General features: G+C 47.0%; 1 protein-coding gene across 4 annotated transcripts in view; it reads left to right on the top strand.

Annotated features, from left to right (window-relative positions):
- MTOR (mechanistic target of rapamycin kinase) overlaps window positions 1-16,328 on the top strand; it is a 2,476,747-nt gene that overhangs the window by 1,730,295 nt on the left and 730,124 nt on the right. For all 4 annotated transcript variants that reach the window (XM_069609933.1, XM_069609934.1, XM_069609936.1 and 1 more), the window contains one exon: window positions 10,334-10,456. In XM_069609933.1, the coding sequence (XP_069466034.1) occupies window positions 10,334-10,456 (123 nt within the window). The remainder of the gene's footprint in view (window positions 1-10,333; window positions 10,457-16,328) is intronic.

Raw genomic sequence — 16,328 nt, forward strand, 5'->3', positions numbered from 1 at the left:
GCTCTTTATCTGTGATGGCGTAGTTAATTTCAGGTGCCGAGAACTTGCTAGACCAGAATGCCATAGGGTGCAATTGGTTAGTTTCCGGATCTCTCTGTGATAGAACCGCCCCCATTGCTAAGCTGGAGGTGTCGGTCTCAACGATGTAAGGGAGGTCTGGGCGTGGGTGTTTCAGTATGGGTGCTGAGGTGAACTTAGCTTTTAGCTCTTGAAAGGCCTGTTCTGCTTCTGTTGACCACTCGAAACGTTTGTTTTTTCTTAGGAGGGCGGTGATGGGCTGCACCACTCGTGAAAACTCTGGAATAAACCTGCGGTAAAAGTTGGCGAAACCTAACATGCTTTGGACACCTTTCACGGAAGTAGGTGATGGCCACTTGATGATAGCGTCCACCTTTCTCGTTTCCATGTGGACTCCTTTGGGTGTCAGAATAAAGCCTAGAAATTCGACCTCCGTGACGTGAAAAACAAATTTTTCGAGCTTAGCAAAAAGCTTATGTTGGCGGAGTTTTTCAAGGATGGCTCTAACATGTTTCAGATGATCTGCTTCTGAAGATGAGTACACAAGGATGTCATCTATGTAGACGACTACGCAAACATCTATGAGTTCTCTGAGGACATCATTCATAAAATACTGAAAAGCGGCTGGTGCATTGCATAGTCCGAAGGGCATCACTTGGTATTCAAATAGTCCATAGTTGGTGCGAAATGCCGTCTTCCATTCGTCGCCTTCTTTAATCCGTACCAAGTGGTAGGCTCCCCGGAGATCTAGCTTTGTATAAATGCAGGCGTTCTTAACTTGGTCAAGGAGTTCCGGGATCAGAGGTAGGGGGTATCTGTTCTTTACCGTTATCTGGTTCAGGGCACGATAATCAATACAGGTTCTAAGGTCACCTTCTTTTCTAGGTACGAAGAACAGAGCCGAGGATGCAGGAGACTTTGATGGGCGGATAAATCCATTGGCCAGGTACTGGTCCAGATACTGTCGCAAATGAAGATTTTCAGGCTCGGTAAGGGCGTAAATTCTACTACAAGGGGGAGTGGCTCCGGGTATCAGGTCTATTTGACAGTCGTAAGATCTGTGGGGAGGCAGGGTATTAGCCTGTTCCTTCTGAAAGACATCTTGGAATTCTTGATACTCTGGAGGCAATTGCGGTCCTTCGGATGTTGCTACCGCTAGGCCAATACTGGGTCGAGGATAACAAGTAGGTGCACACTCTGGGAACTGTATCGTCTTTGCTCGCCAATCAATTTGAGGATTGTGTTTCTCCAACCAAGGGATCCCTAGAATTATTTGGAACTGAGGGGCCTTGATCACATCGAACACGATTACCTCCCGATGTCCATCTTGGCCTAATAACGTCACTTCTGTGGTGGTATGGGTTACCGGTCCGGAGGCTATTTCCGTACCATCCACTGTGGTAATGACGTCTTTAATTACCTTAGGACAAAGGGGTAGGTTCATCCTGGAAGCCATCTCGCGGTCAACATAATTTCCAATCGCTCCGCTATCAATGTATGCTTTAATGGCATGCAAACGATCCGGTCGTTCTGGATTTATGAGGACCATTGACATTATGAAGTGCGAGGTCAAAGAACTGTTTTTTACGCTCGGCAAGCGGACCTCTACACTTGTCGGGCGAGGTCGTTTCCCGGCTCGGGCTTTTCGGAATTCTTATCAGAAGCTCCCACTGTCTTCTTCGGAGGTTTCACCGGGCAATCTCGGAGGAAATGTCCTGAATTTCCACAATAGAGACATAGCTGCAATTGTCGTCTCCTGTCGCGTTCTTTCTGGGTTAGGGGACCCTTTACGACCCCTATTTGCATAGGTTCTACGGCTTCAACTCCTTTGGTGTGAGTTAGTGGCTTAGAGAATACTCGAGTTTCGAACCTGGAGCGGTCTGCCTTTCTGTTTTGCAGTCTGTGATCCAATTGGACCACTAAATCAATGTACTCTGAACAATCTTGAGGGGGATTCACGACCTGGGCTAGGACGTCTTTGAGTTCGCCACGCAAACCCCTGTGGAAAAGTGTGATCCTCTTGTCCTCGGGCCATCTGGTTTCTACGATTAGTCTGTTAAATGACGCAATATAAGCCAGAAGATCCTGATTGCCCTGCCGTAGGGAAAGGAGTTCGTTGTCCAGGGCCTGCCCCTGGGAATGTCTTGCGAAAAGTCTTTCCATATTGGCCTGGAAGGCCTGGAAATTGCGAAGAATCGGGTCATCCTGTGTAACCAGAGGGATCGACCAATCAGCGGCGCTGCCGCTAAGATACGAAAGCACAAAGGCTACTTTAGTCTGATCAGTCGGAAAAGCAGCTGGTCTACAAAGAAAGTGCAATCGGCACTGATTTATGAACACCGCAAACCTCTTAGGGTCACCAGAGAAGCGTTCGGGCGGAGCCAAAGGCACATTTTCCGGGCAGGTTGATTTGAACAGGATTGGCTGAAGCCGCCGGGGTATAGGTCCCTCCTGAATTAGGTAGAGGGGTTTGCCCCGCTTGCGTTTGTAATAACTGTCTGGCGAGGTCATCAGTTCGGTCTTTGGACATAATCAATTCCCTCCTCAGGGCATTTGTTTCCTGGCGGGCAGCATGTACTTCAGCTCTTAATTCCCCTAGTAACTGGGCCAGTTGATCAGTGTCGGAAGTTTCCATAGCGCCTGGGTAGGAGGTTATTGGAGGGCTTCGCATTCTGTAACGCTCACCTGATTCCCATGGAGGCGCTGGTCCCGGCTGAACTGTTATAGTCTCTTCAATTGAGAAGCGTAGAGCTCGGATGACTCTCTGGACTGGGCTTCCTCTTATTGACCGTCTGGCTTGCAGGGTAAGGTTTCTGCAGGCGGAAGAAAAAAGGGTTACTGACCGTTTGGCTGGACTTCCTCCTCACTAATCGCCAACTCTCCGAAAATCCAATGTCCTGGTGAGCTCTCACCTTAGGCGTATAAATGCTGGGCTCTCCAATCCATTGACTTATGCAGGGGTGCGTGGGTTCCAGTTAAGTCACTGGAGGTAATCAAAGTCTTTTGTTGCCTTAGAAGTGGCACAGGTGCTGAGATGCCAAAAGGTGATGCCGCCGTTACTGCACGAGTGGATGCCAGTAGGTATAAAGAGTTTATAGTCTTGAAGAGATGGGCACCTTTAATGAAGTCTTTGCATTGTCTTTTTCAGGTGCCTGGATGCTGAGGGCGTGGTCACTGAGAGCGCGACACGTGCGGTTGTACGTAGGTATGGGAATTTCAATGACACCTCAATAATGTCCCTTGTTTTCTGTTTTCAGGTCTTGAGATGTTGCGGGCGTTGTTCGTCCGTTGCACGTGCGAAATACGTGAGTATAATGATCTGTGACCTTATTATAGCACCTCTAACAATGTTCTTTTCTTATTTGCAGGTGTCGGGACCTTGCGGGCGTTTGGAAACACGTAAGTGTTAGGCTTTCTTGCAGTCTTTAATGGTGCTTAAATAATGTCTTTTCTTGTTTTCAGGTGCCGGGCTGCTGCGGTTGAAGAGATCGTAATACACGCACAAAAGCAGGTAAGAAAAGTAAATGCGGCTGCCTTCACCCGATTCCTACTTAACAATGTTCTTTGTCTTTACAGGTGCCGTTAGGCTGCTGAAGAGAAGGCCGCGAAGAATCCGTGAAAGCACAGATGGGTCAGGTAAGCGAGTGTGGCTGCGAACGTGTTGCAACTTGCTAACCTTATGTTTCTTTTGCTTGCAGGTTCTGCCGGTGTCTGGATTCCTGGATGGTAAGTATAGTTCTCGTGTCTTTCTTCCACAGGTTGCTGAGCTGAAGCTGGAGATGTCACTGGAATGCTGGAGCTGACTCGGTGAGCGTCCTGCTGCAGATGCAGAATAACGCAAAGCACGTTTTCCCAATCGGGTGTGGTTTAAATAGTGTTGGAGTGATTGGGTATCTTCTTCCTCAGCCTGGCCCAGGTAAAAGAGTTACTGTGTTCCAGAGCTAAGGAGTGGCATCAGCCCCACCCAGGTAAGAAAGTAGTCCCAGTTCAGGGAATAGTTCCTCCCAGCAGAAGGCTGGGGACTTCATCCTGCCAGCATTTGCAAAGGTGAGTATGCAGCATGGTCTGCTACAGGTAGGTCCACCCAAGCACCTTTGCAAGAATTATGAGCCCGGCACCCCTGGCGACGGGACTGAGGTTCCTTATGAGCCTGGCGCCAGGACATGGTCCAAAGGGCCCCAATAGGGGTTTGCTGGAGCCGGGGACGAGGGTCGTGATTCTGCTTCCGGGGATGCTGGGCTTGACTTGGCTTCTCGGGAGCAGTGCTCATGACACTCCCTACCTGTCCCTCTAGCTAGTACACCTTGGTGCTGCGGTCCCTCAACGTCAGAGCACTAAGGAAAAAGGGTAGAACTGAGGTCACGTCGTGCGGCGTCTCTATTTATACTGGCCCTGACATCATGCCTGACACGGGGCATGTCGAGGCGTCTGGCGGAGCTGTGGTCCACCCCCTGGTGGCGAACATTTTTTCTGAAGATCAGCTGGCAGTAGATATCATTGATGAGGAATCCGTGGGAGGAACGTCCATTAGAAAGGATATTACGAAAGGTAAGTGATTTGTTCTTCCATGTGGCCATCCACAAAGAGCAAAGGAAGCACCTGAGGTTCAAAATGGTTAACTCTCCCTTCCAGCTTAAAGTCCTCCCTTTCAGTCTTTCTTCGGCACCCAGGGTTTCCCGATATGCCTGCTGTACTGGCGGCTTGCCTCAGGAGGGAAGGCATTCATGTCTTTCCCTACCTGGTCGTCTGGCTCATCCAACCATGCTCACCAGATCTAGCGTTGGCACGCCTGTACTGGCCATGCAGCCTATTGCACAGCTTGGGCTTCTCCCTGAAATTCAGGATTATCGGTGTGGTCTTGGACACTCGTCTGGGTCGGGGTTTCCCCCCCCCCGAGTACAGAGTGGCGGACATCTTCAAGATGGTCCAGGTTTTCCAACCTCAGAGGACTGTTCCAGCTTGCAACTTGTTGGGCGCCAGAGGCCCACTTGCGCATGAGGCCACTGCAATGGCTTCTGAGCTCACAGTGATCACAGTTTCAGCGAGGAACATCAGACCTTCTAATGATCTCAGAGAGAGTGTCCAGAGACCTGGAATGGTGGTCCATGAAGGACAACCTTCTGAAAGGGTTGTTGTTTTGTCAACCATGGCAACAAGTGACTATTCATGTTTGCGTGCCTGAAGGGGTGGGGCACTCACCTCCAAGACCTTACATTGAGCGGACTGTGGTCCCTATCAAGAGTCCTGGGAGCACATCAATCTGCTGGCTGTGGTCACTTTCCTCCCCTCTGTAAATGGCAAGACGGTATTGGTCCTGACTGACAAAACTGTAGTCATGTATTACCTAAAAAATCGGGGTGTCATGAACTCCTTGTCTCTGTGCAGAGAAGCAATGCGATTGTGGTTCTGGGCTTTGGAGAAGAGGGTGTCTCTGACTGCAACCCATCTGGCCATCAAGGGGAACTTGCTAGCCGATGCACTGAGCAGGCAATCGCCAACCTCCCATGAGTGGGAGCTCTGACTGGAGGTTCTGGAGTAAATGTTCTCCCACTGGGGTACTCCTCTGGTAGACATCTTCGCTTCCAGCGTGAACGAGAAGTGCAGGTGGTTCTGTTCCAGGGAATTTCCTCATAGAGCTCTGGGGAAATCTTGATGGCGGAATGGGACTTCGACCTACTCTATACGTTCACGCCGATCCCTGCCATTTCGCTGGTTCTCAGGAGTGTGCGTCTGTTCAGGTCCACAATGATCTTGACAGCTCCAGACTGGACCAGGAGAATGTGGTACCTGGAGTTGCTGGACATGGCCATCTGCCTTCCCTGCGCCTACCGCAGAGGACTGACTTCCCCTCCTACTCGGGGGGGTGGGGGGGTGGAGAGTTATGGGGGGGTGGGAGGATCCTGCACACAAACCTCCCTGGCTGCTGAAAGGCTAAGGCATAAGGAGTGGGATTTGTCAGAGAACGTTCTGTAAGTGCTTCTTTCTTCTAGAAGACCCGCCACCAAATCCATTTATGCCTGCAGGTGGTGTACTTTTTTTGGCCTGGTGTCGGGAACGGGATCTGGAACCTTTTTACTTGCTCCACTTCCTCTGTTTTGGATTGTCTTTGGCCTGGATGGGCCTGCAGATGGCTACAATGAAGAGTTATCTTGCAGCCATTTTGGTCTTCAAGAGGACCCCGTAGCAAGTGTCTTTTTTCCCGATCCTTATGGTTATTCGTTTCCTGAGTGGTCCTTCCAATGTCGTTCTCCCACGGCCACCAGTTTTTTTTCCGGCATAGGATTTAAATTTAGTGTTGATGTTTTTAATGGGTACTCCGTTTGAACCCCTTCTTTCTTGCCTTTTGAGGCTGCTCACCCGTAAGGTGATTTTCCTAGTTGCCTTCGCTTACTCTAGATGGGTGACCGAGCTCCGGGCGTTGTCTGTTAATCCTCCCTGCTTGGTTTTCTCCAAGGAAAAGGAAACGTTGAGAGTTTGACCCTCCTCCCTTCTGAAGGCGGTCTCAGATTTCCATCTCTCTCAAGAGATGCATCTACCTGCCTTTTTTCCTCCACCTATTCCTTCCAAGGCAGTGGAGCGTTTAATTGGCTAGTTCCAGTGTGGGCCATCAAGTTCTACATCTCTCAGAGAAGGTAGAACAGAACTGATGAGCAACTTTCCTTAGGTTATGCTGGTGCCCGAGCTGGCAGGGCTGTCACCAAAGAGACCCTATATTGGTGAATGATTCTTTGTATCTCGGAATGTTATGATCTGGCCGGCAAGGAGCACCCAGAGGGTCTCGGGGCTCATTCCACCAGAGGGTTGGCCACCACCTCGGCTTCTCAATGAAGAGTACCTGTTCTGATGTTTGCGAAGCGGCTACGTGGGCTTCCTTGCACATGTTTGCTAAGCGTTACTGCTTGCATTCTATGTCTGGTCAGGACGCCCGTTTTGGCAGTGCTGTTTTTCAGAGTTTGCTGATTTGGGTGGTGTTCTTCCTACCCTCCCTTTTCCAGGTCATTGTGCTGCTTTGGGAGTCTGTCATAGATGAGGAATCCATTAGAGGAAAGAGTCCATTAGAAGAACAAATTACTTACCTGTCAGTAAAATAGTAAAAATAGTCCCGCAAAACAGCACACAGGAATCTTCCGAGCTGTAAATCGCAACCAAAATCTCAGCAAACAATGCAAACCGAAATAAAGCTGTCAACAGGATATCACAGCTCTCGCTCTACCTCTTCCCGCTCTGCCCTACCAACCCAGCCCACACTTCATCCTTTTCAGATCCGCCAGAGCGACAGGGGACCCCTCCGGTGGTGATTGTGGGTAGTATAAATGATCTTTAACTTTAATATTAACACATGCTTCTTTTAGCTCGGGCGCCTGCTATGAAATCTATTTATGCCTGCATGTGGCATACATTTTGAATTTGGTGCTGGGAGAGGGTCTTGGATCCTTTATTCTGTCCTCTATCCACTGTGTTGGATTTTCTGTTGTCTTTGGCCCAGGCAGGCCTGCAGATTGGAACTGTAAAGAGCTACTTCACTGCTTTTTCGGTATTCAAGAGATCCCCGGAACAAGGCTCAGTTTTCAAAATCCCCACTGTTACACAGTTATTGCGGTGTTTGTGTAAACCGTTTCCTTCCTGCCAGTTTGTGGTTCCGGCGTGGGATTTGAATTTAGTTTTTTAAATTTTTCCATGGGCGCTCCATTTGAGCCCCTTCACTCCTGTTCTATTAGATTACTCACCCTCAAGGGGATTTTCCTGGTTGCCATCACTTCCATGAGACAGGTTAGTGAGCTCCAGTCATTGTCTATTTCACCTCCCTTTTTTAAAAATTCAAAATAGAAGGCGACATTGAGAGTGAGAATCTCCTTTCCTCTCAAGGTGGTCTCGGATTTCCATTGCTCTCAGAAGATCCACCTTCCTGTATTTTTTCCTCCACCTCACCCTTCCAAGGCAGAGGAACGATTCCATCACCTGGACCTGGTACGGGCACTTACCTTTTACACGTCTCGCAGTAGAGAGGCAAGGAAACATGACCAGCTTGTCGTTAGTTACGCTAGTACGCATGTTGGCAAGGCTGTGAACAAACCAACCCTGTTCAGGTGAATCATTCTCTGTATCTCAGAATGCGATGAACTGGCTGGCAAGGGTGTGCCTTAGGATTTCAGAGTTCATTCTACTTGAGCAGTGTCTGCCACCTCTGCCCTGCAGAGGGGAGTCCCAGTCCTCGATATTTGCCAGGCAGCAACATGGGCATCCTTGTACATGTTTTCTAAGCATTGCTTCTTTGATTCGCTTGCGTGGCAGGGTGCCTGTTTTTGTAGTTTTCTGGTTTAGGTGGTGTTCTTGCTTACTCCTTTCTCCAGATTTACGTACTGCTTTGGGATTCTATCATAGATGAGCCATCCGTGGTAGGAAAGAATTCATCGGAAGAACAATTACTTACCTCTCTGTAATGTTCTTTCTGATGTATATCCCTCCCACAGATTCGTCATTGCCCTCCCTACCTGCCCCTATTTATGGGAAGCTAGTGCACCATCGGTTCTACAGTCCCTTAGCTTTAGAGTGGTACGGAAAAAAGGTGCAACTGAGTCACGGGCACAGCGCTGTTATATATACTGGCCCGACGTTCTATCCGGCAAAGATTGGGTAGAGGCATCAGATGAGCAGACGCAGAGCCGCGCTGCTCCCCCTGGCAGCAGAAAAGTATCCAGAGAACAGCTGCCCTCGGATAGGGATATCATAGATAAGGAATCTGTGGGAGAAACATCCATCAGAAAAATCATTACAGAGAGCTAAGTAATTTGTTCTTCGGTCCACGGCAGGACCATCGCTCTGCTCTTGCTCTCTCCATCTTCATTCCCTGGTAAGGTTTTCTGGCCCTGCTTTCATCGGGTCTGTCTTTTGCTGAGGGGTTATCTCTTGTTCATCATGGGAGTTGGATGTCCTCTGCCGCTCGGCTTGTGATAACAAGTTTGTTTCTGCGGCTCCATCCCAGCATATCTCAGTTGCTTCCTGGGTGTTTCTGGGAGATGTCCTTCTGAAATACAAACACAAGAAACCTGGCCAGAAAAGAGGCTGACTGGCATGCAGAGGACTCTGTGGTACCAATGCTGTCATGCATGTTCACACGTTGTGTGGAGTGTGGAACTGTGCTCTCCCAACTGCCTTCCACAACCTCTGGGGTAGGACAGACTGTGGCAGTGCCCTGGTAGGCCGCTGTGATGAATCCAATGAAACCATCACTAAAACCCCAGAATGGGCCTCCTCTCATGTGGCCTGGGTAAGGCAGCTGCTACCTGATCTTGACCATGGGGTTTTTCTTCCTGGCAGGCAACTAAACCAGGAAAGGGACCATTTATAATTAGTTCTGGCAGGCGAGTAAACCAGGAAGGAAACAGTAACTTTGAAGAAATGTGGTTGTGGTAAAATAAAGTGCTGTGGAACCGAACTATTAACTTTATCATCCTGACAAACTGTTGTATAACAAAAGAGATTTGGTGTGCAGTCCTGAAAAAAAGCATTTCACCGGAAGAATAATTGTGGTTGTGGATGAAACAGTTGCTTTGTTTTTGAACAAGTGTTTTGTGAAAGAGACATTTACTGTCTGTGACACTATTTATATGCATTAGATTATTATGTTGAAAAGTAAGAAAATAAAATAAATAATCCAGTACACCACAGGAAAGCATATGCTACCAAATGTTCTAATAGCTCTTCATTTGGAACCATTACAATTAGTAATTAGATCAATTAACAAAAAGAATGGACTTATTTTTTAAGCATGAAAATAAGTAGATATTTCCAGAATTTAGGTAACTTAAGGCTCCTCCACATCCAGCTCTTCATCAGAATAGGAAGAGTGTGATGGGAACAGGAAAAGAAAAACATCTGCAGAAATGCATCATGTAAGGGAAGAGAAACATGAATGTTGAGAAAGGAAGTGCATTGGTGCAAGGATCTTTCAAGTGAATGGGAGTATTGGTAATCACCAGGAGGTACAGGACAGGAGTGATGACTGACCGTTTTGTTGGGAATTATGGGGGTGAATAAAACGGGGTTCCTGCCCATTCTCTTTAGTCCCTGCCCTCCTAACTCTTTGCTCTGTCACAGATTCCTCATTCATTTTTTTCTTTAAACATGTTTTGCTGTTTTTTATTTTTTTTTATAAAATCACATTTTTGGTAGAATGGTCACAGTAATTTTCATTGTAGTTTACATAGAATTATTTTTTACGAATGAATGTTGGAAAAATAAAATGTCTGCTTTTGTATTTTTAATTTTGATTGTGAGGTTCAGAAATGTATTCACTTTCATTTCTTTTCCTTAGTCATTGATCTATCCGTTGACTGTAGCATCTAAATCCACAACCACTGCTCGTCACAATGCTGCCAACAAGATTCTGAAGAACATGTGTGAGCATTGCAACGCACTGGTGCAGCAGGCTATCATGGTGAGCATGATGAATAAACAATTAAACATTCTGTTATTGTAGATAGACTTTGTGACTCTGACATATAAATATTTAATATTCCATTCCAGTACTAAGTTTTGTTTTTTTAAACTTTATCATTTTCCAAAAAACAAGAACTTTGCAGTTCACCCCTCACCACCCATTGCTAATTGGTCCAAAAACAAATGTTCTTCTATATTCGACCTACCAAGCTCATACCCACAATTCTGAGCCATATACAGTATCTGTGGAGTTGGAGGTTCGAGTTCAACTTCACTCAAACCGATCAGGGGGCTCCCGTCATCTCTTCACTCCAAGTTTCTGGTAGCGCCAGAGGCCTATGTTCCCACTGATTTGAGTCCCACTCCCACAGTCTGGTGTTTCCATCCACCCCTTCCACCCCACAGCTCTGGTTCTTCCCCTCCATATCCATCTATCCCATACCTCCCTTCCACCTGCATCCCATGACCCCCAGCCGGGCACTTCATCTACCCTGCCAGCCGCCCTATGGGGTCATAGACCTTTTTGCCCCGACCCCCTGTGCTCTAGCAATTAAATACCGCAGATACAGCCCCCATATGTCCTTAGATCTAGCACTTGGGTGTACCAGTGCGCCAAATTACGATTCCATGTCATTACAATACATCACATCCTTCTCCCAATATGCAATGTTAGGGGCCCCTCTTTCCCCCCAAGTCATGGCCACCCTTCTCCTAGCCAGTAACAGCAGCAACCCTAACAATCTCCTTACGTGGGAAAGAGCCCTCCCTGTATGCCCCAGCAAGGCCGTCAGCAGGGAAGGGTCGACTCTCACCACTAAAATCTCAGACACCACCGGAAACACTGCATTCCAGAAACCCCCAATCCGATGGCACCCCAAGCCAAATGGAGGAAGTCAGCTGGGGCATAGGAGCACCGTCTACACTCATCCGATGCTTCCAGACAGAATCTGTGCAATACTGCTGGCGTATAATGCATCTGATATAAGAATTTTAAATTTATTAGTTTGTATCAGCTATTGATCCCCACACCCCTGATTTGCCTGCAACAGTATCTCCACACATCATCAGTAATGGGCAAGCACAATGATCTCCCACTTCACTTGTGCTGCGTCCGTCCGCCCACCCTGCCCTGCCCTGTCCTCCATCACCTTGCTATATAGACCCAACACCAAACTGCCCTTGCCTCCAACTTTGATCACACCATGCAATTTTTGAGCCTTCACAAGATATTCTTTTCAACTGATAATATAATAAATATAAAAACAGATCCAGAGCAAAGCCATCATATTCCGATGTCGCCCTAGATACTGCGGGGCAGTCAGTATCACTGCCTGTCGCAAGATTGGGGCCATACATATACAATCAGAAGATTGAGGGGAATCTTTTAACGGCCCCAAGGTTCATCCCCCCCTAAACAACCAGCAAATGCTACTTGGTTTAGGAAACTCGTGGCCCCTATACTGAACCTTAAAGGGCAAAAGAAGAACACTACTGGATCTAAAGCCACTCAAACATTAGCAAATAACATTTGACTGTAAAACACCATTAGTTTGTGCAATACAAAAAATTACTTTAATAAGACCATATAAATTCATATAAGATAAAAAATGTATTAAATTGTCGTTGTTAAAAAACATCTTTGCAGGCTACTAATTGCCTACAATTTTCATTACCATTCAATAAAACACACAAAGTGCAAAAAGTGCTTTCTTACAGACCACACGCCATTCATTCGTATCCTGACTCACACTTAAATCACTGTGCACTAAAAATGAATACACCTGTCGAATACAACAATACTAAAAGCTCTCAGAATTCCGAGATGCCCTTTCACAACCCTTAGTGTCCTAGTTAGGCAATTCCTTACTACTCAAGGTTCTTTTAACTTAATACTTTACTCGTTACAGTTGCCTAAGTAAATGACAACAGCTTAGCCCAACATGTTTCGTTCTACCAAAAACAATTACAGTAATATGCGAACTTCTTCAGGGGAGAAAACACATTCGACATGTACATTTCTTTTCTCTTTCGTTCGTCGTGGTGAAAATGTTCTTCTGAAGCCCTACAAGGAACAGCATAAAAACAGCCATGATTATTGCTGTTGGTAACTCTCTCACTACCATACTATAGATCTAAAAGTCTCTTGTTGTGGGCTTACCGTGGTAGCTATAATGAATAATGCTGACCACGCCGTAGTAGGCGCGTCTTCCTGGTAAAACAGCCCGCTGTGGTGGTAGCCGTCACGTGTCGGTAGCTCCACAGTCATAACTCTGCAAAAAGCAAATAGATTTATAATAGAGGTACACCTCTGTGCACTGCGTATATTTATCGTACACCTGGCTTTACCAGAATACTACATACTCCGCTCGTGTCTCTGCAAAGCAATACAACAACTAATTGCCCCTCTATTTTTTAGAGACAATACAACAACTAATTGCCCCTCTATTTTTTAGAGACAAGACAGCCACTCAGTACGAGGGAATTGTAAAACGACAGTTCCACTGTCTATCTCCATATTAAAAAGAACAGGGTCAACTCGAGGAGAGTAGCTCATTCTCAGTACAAGAAACGGGTGTGTCTGATAAATTGCACAATCATCAAAAGTGTGGTTAGCTCGGGAAATATGACCCTCTCTGGGTGCATGCACACAGCACGCCTACAAAGTTGCATAACTATTTACAACGTTAGCTAGATGCTCTTACACTCCGTGGAAATGCATAACTAAAATGGAAACTTACTTGTGGAAAGTGCAAAGCTGCTCTTTAAAGCCTTGCTGTACTGGATGCCTCCATAGGTATGGCGCTGCCTTTACAGTACTCGATGTCTGTGTTCAATACGACATCCTTCCAATCCGCGTCCCGAACTGCTGCCTTTAAAATGCTGCCGGACGCGATAAACAACCGTTTAGCAGCATGATCGACCTGCAGGCCATACCGGCAAAACGCTTTCTTCAAATGCCAAACACCCGCCACATTTAACTAAGCGAGACGGTATAACCACTCCCCATCTCTAGCCTGGTTTAGACGATAAACAAAAGCTGACAAGCTCTGCATAACGTATCTCGACAGACTTACTTTCTCGAGGCTCCGTATCAGGCTACTCTGTTTCCGGCGTCCTTTCCGTAACGTCACTGTCACCTGGTTAACAACCTCCACCCCCGTACCGGTCTTAACTAGTTTGTCGGGGTGACGCAGCTCCTGGAGTTCATCTAAATCGGGCGGACTACGAGTACGCCTAAATTACTTGGAATAAAAGACCCCATGTCCACATGTATTCGCACGTTAGCCTACAACTGATGTTATGTCTCCGAATAATTAGAAACTCATGTTGTAGCACACGTAGGGAACACTGCATGGTGCAAAAATGTATGCTATTTTCACACTCATCATGTCAAATGTATTCGTATAACCAGATCGGGTCCAATATATTCGAAAACGGTCTGCTCACAACCCAAGCACTCCCATAGGAAGCGGCACCAAAAATAAAATTTTATTTTATAGTATGCATTTGTTGGCTTCCCAACTTCACATTAATTAACTACTGAAGTTGTTCCAGACCACAGTTTCATTCAACCCGGTTACTGCTGTTTGGCATAAAAAAGTGAGCCATTGTTCTTTTACTTGTAAACCTCTTGGTTGTTTCACCAACATTTTGGCTCTGAATATGGAGTAAAACGTACCATTTCAGATCATTACATCCATGGTCCATTATTAGGAAGTGACTAACCATCGGGGCTGTAGTGACTCTGTTCTTAATACAACTCCTATGTTCCGAGATCCGGACTTTGATCTGGCGTGTAGTCATCCCTATGTAGATTTTTAGATCTTAGCCAGTATCTTATTATCCAAGTTAATTCGTGACATAGGGCGATATGAAACCCACTCCTCACAGAACCTTCCCAGGACCACTTCACGCACCGTACTAGGAAGCATGCCATCATCTACTGCTTGTTGATACATACGCAGCAAATGGGGGACGAGGACAGCTGCATACGCCTTAAAAAATGTAACGGTGAAGCTGTCTGGCCCTGGCGCTCTGGCCACCGTAAGTGGCTTAATTGTCTTAATTGGCCTATGTATATCCTCCTCAGTGAAGAGACAGTTCAACAGCACTCTCTCCTCTGTATGAAACCAGTACATTGCAATCTGGTCCAGGAATTGGTCTAGTTCCGGCTGTTGCACCCCAGCATTGCATAGAAATGAACATAAAACTCCTGAAACACCTGGCCTCGCGATCCGTGCACCTAGCCAACCCTTGCGTATCCTTCACAGCCATCACATGCGTCTTGGCGGACTCAGACTTTGCTGCCCTTGCCAACAACCTCCCTGGGCGTTGTTTTTCCCCATATTTCTTCACCGCCATCCACCTCTGCACCTCCCTGTTTGCTACCTCCCGGAACCTGTCCAATTCGTCCTGCAGCATCATTCCCTAGGGCCACGTCCCCACACTGATCTATATCCGCCTGTATCTGATGAATCTTCCCCTCACTCTCTGCTATCTCTTTCCGTATCACCTGCAGGATGTCCGCCTCCTTCTCCTCACACTGGGGAGTGAACAGACTGCTAATTTGCTGCAAAAAAATAATAAAACACTTTGGAGATGTCCCTGACTGACTGTCCAGGAGGCCCTTGATCTTAAAAACTCAGCCCGGCCTGGACAATAGTTTCCCCGGAATATCCACTCCCAACAACACTGGTGCGGGATCCGACAGGGTTCGAGCTAGTATTTCACATTCAACCACCCATCCCGAAATGTCCTCGGATATCAAAAAGTAATCCAATCTGGAGGCAGACTGGTGCACAGTATAGCTAAATGTGTACTCCAAATCCTCATTGTGTCGCACCCTTCAAGTATCTCTCACTTCCCAGTTCCCACACAGCCTCCCTAATTCCCTAGTAGTCTGAGTAGGCGATCTGTGCACCCCCTGTATCCTATCCATCCACAGGACCATCACCTTGTTGAAGTCTCCTGCCCAAATTATAAGTCCTGGCGAAACGCCTGAAAACTGCCCTTCAATCCACCGCAGGGAGTCAGTTGAATCGTTATTTGGCCCATAATAGTTAACCAGCTAAATCAGTTGTCCCTCCAGGACCCCCGTGACCACCAAAGCCCTCCCCTTATCATCCTTCGTCATTCCTACACACTGAAACCCCACCAAATCATTGACCAGTATGTATACACCCCTAGAGTAGCTAGAATAGGATGAGAAGTACCTGTGACATCCCCACGCTTTACCTATCTGTGACTCCCCATTAGGGGAGCTATGCGACTCCTGAAGGAAGGCGATAGCCACATGGTCTCCTCATTTACAGTAGTACCCTTCAGGCTTTCGACAGGCAATTCCACCCCTCACATTCCAAGATAGTAACCTCATTCCTTTAATCATTAGGACCCAAATTCAAAAATCTCCCTCTGACATTTCCAAACATCTGGTGCCTGTGCGTTAAGCCCAACATTGTGTCCAAGAAGCCGGCTGGCAAACTGCAAAACAAACCCCCCAACACCCTAACTTGTCCCTCCCCCACCGGCAACCCCAATCTGGCAGTGGGAGGGCCATGGGGAGGATAGTGTGCATCTGGGAGAGAGGGGGGGCACACATACACCCTTACCCCATTGTGCATCAGGTGGGGCTGCTTCAACAAAGTAAAGTCTCAAAGTTCCCTTTTTGAGAAGTAATGCAATAGTCTCTTAAGGTCCTGAGGTTACCTCCCCCCAAGTTCCAAATCACATCAATGAAATGATCTTGAAATTAAAGTCTTTTAGTCAGGACTCAGGGCTCCCTTCCCCAAGTTCCAAGTGCCACAATTCCAAAAGAAATACAAAATATCCTTATCTACTAGAGTATAGTTGGATTTTATTTTCAAGTGACC

This window comes from Ambystoma mexicanum, chromosome 8, assembly GCF_040938575.1.
Source record: "Ambystoma mexicanum isolate Mex_15411 chromosome 8, UKY_AmexF1_1, whole genome shotgun sequence".
In the NCBI taxonomy this organism is placed as follows: domain Eukaryota; kingdom Metazoa; phylum Chordata; class Amphibia; order Caudata; family Ambystomatidae; genus Ambystoma; species Ambystoma mexicanum.